Below are 4692 nucleotides of genomic sequence, written 5' to 3' on the forward strand. Positions count from 1 at the left end.
CAAGCACTGACCCCTGAGGTACTCCGTGAGTGATTTTCAGGGTATGTGGGAATTCGCCCAACGAGTCTATATGTGTTTTGTGGACTTGGAGAAGGCGTTTGACCGTGTCCCTCGGGGAGTTCTGTGGGGGGTGCTTCGTGGGTATGGGGTACCGAACCCCCTGATACGGGCTGTTCGGTCACTATACCACCGATGTCAGAGTTTGGTTCGCATTGCCGGCAGTAAGTCGGAATCATTTCCAGTGGGGGTAGGACTCCGCCAAGGTTGCCCTTTGTCGCCGATTCTGTTCATAACCTTTATGGACAGAATTTCTAGGCGCAGCCGAAGCGTTGAGGGGGTCTGTTTTGGGGGCCTCAGTATTGCATCCCTGCTTTTTGCAGATGATGTGGTGCTGTTGGCTCCTTCAAACGGGGCTCTCCAACTCTCACTGGAGCGTTTCGCAGCCGAGTGTGAAGCGGTTGGGATGAAAATCAGCACCTCCAAATCTGAAACCAAGGTCCTCAGTCGGAAAAGGGTGGAGTGCCCCCTCCGGGTCGGGGAGGAGATCTTACCCCAAGTGGAGGAGTTCAAGTATCTTGGGGTCTTGTTCACGAGTGGGGGTAGGAGGGAGCGGGAGATCGACAGGCGGATCGGTGCAGCGACTGCTGTGATGCAGACATTGTATCGGTCTGTTGTGGTGAAGAAGGAGCTGAGCCAAAGGGCGAAGCTCTCAATTTACCGGTCGATCTACGTCCCAACCCTCACCTATGGTCACGAGCTGTGGGTCGTGACCGAAAGAACGAGATCCCGCACGAGAAATGAGTTTTCTCCTCAGGGTGTCCGGGCTCTCCCTTAGAGATAAGGTGAGAAGCTCAGTCATCCGGGAGGGGCTCAGAGTCGAGCCGCTTCTCCTCCACATCGAGAGGAGCCAGATGAGGTGGCTTGGGCATCTGATTCGGATGCCTCCTGAACACCTCCCCGGTGAGGTGTTCCGGTCATGTCCCACCGGGAGGAGACCCCGAGGAAGACCCAGGACACGCTGGAGAGACTATGTCACCCAGCTTGCCTGGGAACGACTCGGGATCCCCCGGGGAGAGCTGGAAGAAGTAGCTAGGGATAGGGAAGTCTGGGCTTCCCTGCTAAAGCTGTTGCCCCCGCGACCCGGCCCCGGATAAGCGGTATATGATGGATGGATGGATGGATGGATGTATTTGGCTTACTCAAGTCATGTCAAATTTATTCATGTAGCCCTTTAGCACAGCAAAGTTTCAAAGGGCTTCACATGCCTACAGTTGACAAATATTAACTCCTCATAGAAGTCAAGCCTTTTGACCGCAACTACAAGGGTGTTGTGGTATGCTACTGCGCTTGACCATTCCGTTGGGCGCATGGTGGTAGGCAGTAGTCCGACATCGTTCGCACCTGAGGAAGATGCAGAGCTGGCGGGCAGGCTCGACTCTAACTGGGCTCCACGATCGGTGGTGATTTCCGGTGAACAAAAGCGAGCGACCCAGTTTTGGAGGAAGCCTAGCATGAAGGATTCCGTATTGCTGTCAGGAAGAGGGATCACCTTGCACAATCGGGTAAAGCGATCAACGCAGGTCAGGAGCTAGCGGACACCACGGGACGGTGGAAGAGGTCCGACCAGGTTGATGTGGACATGGCTGAAGCGAGAATCGGGCATGTCAGTGGTACTGACTGGTGACTTCGTGTGCCGGTGCACCTTGGAATGTTGGCACCGGAGGCATCTGCGGACCCAGTCTCGGACATCTTTCTGCAGACCCTTCCAGGAGAAACGTTTCGCGATCAGCTTCGTCATGCCGTGAATTCCTGGGTGAGAGTGTCCGTGCAGGGAATCGAAGACTTTACGTCGAAGGGAGTCAGGTACCAACGGTCGAGTGACACCATCGGTCTGGACACATATGAGGGTTGGAGTTGGAATGATGGAGTTGGGAACGGGCACGGGGATGACATCGGGATTGCTGGATCGGTGAGCCAGACCCTCACGTGCCTGAGCCAGCCGTCGGGGAACTGGATTCCGTATTGCTGTCAGGAAGAGGGATCACCTTGCACAATCGGGTAAAGCGATCAACGCAGGTCAGGAGCTAGCGGACACCACGGGACGGTGGAAGAGGTCCGACCAGGTTGATGTGGACATGGCTGAAGCGAGAATCGGGCATGTCAGTGGTACTGACTGGTGACTTCGTGTGCCGGTGCACCTTGGAATGTTGGCACCAGAGGCATCTGCGGACCCAGTCTCGGACATCTTTCTGCAGACCCTTCCAGGAGAAACGTTTCGCGATCAGCTTCGTCATGCCGTGAATTCCTGGGTGAGAGTGTCCGTGCAGGGAATCGAAGACTTTACGTCGAAGGGAGTCAGGTACCAACGGTCGAGTGACACCATCGGTCTGGACACAGATGAGGGTTGGAGTTGGAATGATGGAGTTGGGAACGGGCACGGGGATGACATCGGGATTGCTGGATCGGTGAGCCAGACCCTCACGTGCCTGAGCCAGCCGTCGGGGAACTGGATCCCGTTGATCTCAATTCGAGAGAGATCATCAACACCGTCATTGTCGGCACCCTTGACGTGGCCGAACTCCAAATAGAATTGGGAGAGGTAGTCAAGGTGCCAGATTCTCGCTCTAGGTAGTTCGTTGAGGCTGATGGAACGGCGGAGAGCAGTGGCTTGTGGTCAGTGAACACGATGATGCGAACACCCGAGATCAGGCAGGTCCAAAGTCCAGCCCGCGGGCCAAATCCGGCCCGCGGTCGAATTTCATCCGGCCCTCGGCGCCTGTCATAAAATCAGTGCCGTCTGGCCCGCAGGTTGGGCGCAATGGAACACGTGTTGCATTGACTGAGGTCTCGTTGACTGGTGAGTGATGTTTCATAGAGTAGTGCTTCCCTGTAGTGGCTAAATGAGTAATAGCATTCACTAAATGAGTAATAGCATTTAGACACTAGAGGGCATCACTCACGAGTTAACAAGACATCACTCCATGTTTATATTGACTGATATGTCATATTTCAAATGATCCTTGCAGTTGTGGATATGTGTATTGCTTGTTCATTTCCCTGTTGTTCGAGTCAAAGGTTTTGTGACTATTGAAAAGTCATGGTGATACATTTTATGTTTCAAATCAATCAATTTGCACTCAGGAGACTTCTGTTTAAGAAAAAGTCAAGTGAATAAGCAGTTGCATGTGATACACCTGTTTCAAATGAACCAAAAGAAATTCTTAAGATTGTTGAAATTAAAATAAAAATGGAAATGTGAAACAGACTGGCTTACTAAAATTTGTTGAACAATATTGTTGTTCAATGTAAAGAATGTCAGCCAAGGTCGGCCCCCCGACATTTTACCACATAAAATCTGGCCCCATTGGCAAAAAGTTTGGACACCCCTGCCCTAGATGAAGTGGCGAAAGTGCTTCACACTGAGGTAAGCTGCAAGCAGCTCGTGACCAAAGGTGCTGTAGTGTCGTTCAGCAGGCTGGAGGCCCTTTGAGAAGAAGGCAATCGGGCAGAAGTCACCGTCGTGCCCATCATGGCATCAAACATCAGAGGCAATTGATTGTTGGGGCTCGAGTGGTCGCGTCGGCAACGAGGTCCTTGAGCCAATGGAAAGCCGCCAGTTGCTCACGTGAGAGATCGATCGGGCCATTTTTCTTGCCACCGGTCAGCAGAACCAGTGGCAAATCCGTCTCAGCACATCCACGAAGGAAGCGCAGATGAAAATTGACCGTACCCAAAAATCTCCGGAGTTTCTTGCGATAATCCGGTTGAGAGTAGTCCCATATTGCTAGCACCTTGTCGGGAAGTGGCCGAACATCAACGCCGTCACAAGGTGACCGAGGAACTTCACCTCAGGCTGGCCAAAGATGCATTTGTCTGCATTGATGACAAGTCCGTACTCGTCGAGGTGGCGAAACACCGTTTCGAGGTGTTGCTGGTGCTCGTCCTCGTTGCTGCTGGCGATGAGAATGTTGTCGATGTAGGCACAGCAGAAGTCGAGACCACGGAAGACAGAATCAATGAAACGCTGGAAAGTCTGTGATGGGTTGAATGAGCCGAAGGGGGTGGTGATGGCCGTTTTGGGAACATTCCTCGCAGCGACCGATATTTGGTGATAGGCCCTCACCAGATCGATGGTAGAGAAGGTTGACTTCCTGTGAAGGAAGGACACGCAGTGTCCCTCACATCCCTCACATGTGGATGTGAGGGATGGGATATCGGTCGGGGATGGTGACGGAGGGCACGGTAGTCACCCCATGGATGCCAATCACCTGCCTTCGCTTTGGCAACCATGTGTAGTGGGGTGGCCCATTTGCTGCTCGAAGGACAGATGATACCGAGCTGTAGCACGTGATCAAATTCGGCATCAGCAATCTGTTGCTTCGCAGGGACCAGTCGTCGAAAATGCTGGAACTTGGCGATGCTGGTCATCTCGGTATGATGAACGACATCGTGAGGTGCTGGCTTCGTCGTCCACGCGGGGTTCGTTTGGTTCAGGAAACGCCACAACAGGGTCGGGTAGGAAGACGAAGTGGGAGCAGGTAGATGGGACAGTCGCTGGAGAAGATGGTCTGAGGTGGTTCTACACGACGTAAATCCGGTCTTGTCGTCGACCAGCTCCTTCCTGCGAACGATTACAACAAGTCAAATTTGTGCAGGAAATCGGCACCAATGATGGGACGGGGGAGATCTGCG

At 53.1% G+C, this 4692-nt stretch overlaps 1 protein-coding gene across 1 annotated transcript; it reads right to left on the minus strand.

Annotated features, from left to right (window-relative positions):
* Nucleotides 1-1298: 1298 nt before the first annotated feature.
* On the minus strand, nt 1299-4428 carry LOC127601228 (uncharacterized protein K02A2.6-like). Its single transcript, XM_052066292.1, is given in 8 exon segments — nt 1299-1426; nt 1429-2025; nt 2096-2387; nt 2483-2578; nt 3579-3820; nt 3907-4151; nt 4183-4233; nt 4235-4428. Coding segments are annotated over 8 exon segments (1845 nt in total).
* Nucleotides 4429-4692: the final 264 nt, after the last annotated feature.

The sequence above is a fragment of the Hippocampus zosterae genome, chromosome 5 (assembly GCF_025434085.1).
Source record: "Hippocampus zosterae strain Florida chromosome 5, ASM2543408v3, whole genome shotgun sequence".
Lineage (NCBI taxonomy): Eukaryota > Metazoa > Chordata > Actinopteri > Syngnathiformes > Syngnathidae > Hippocampus > Hippocampus zosterae.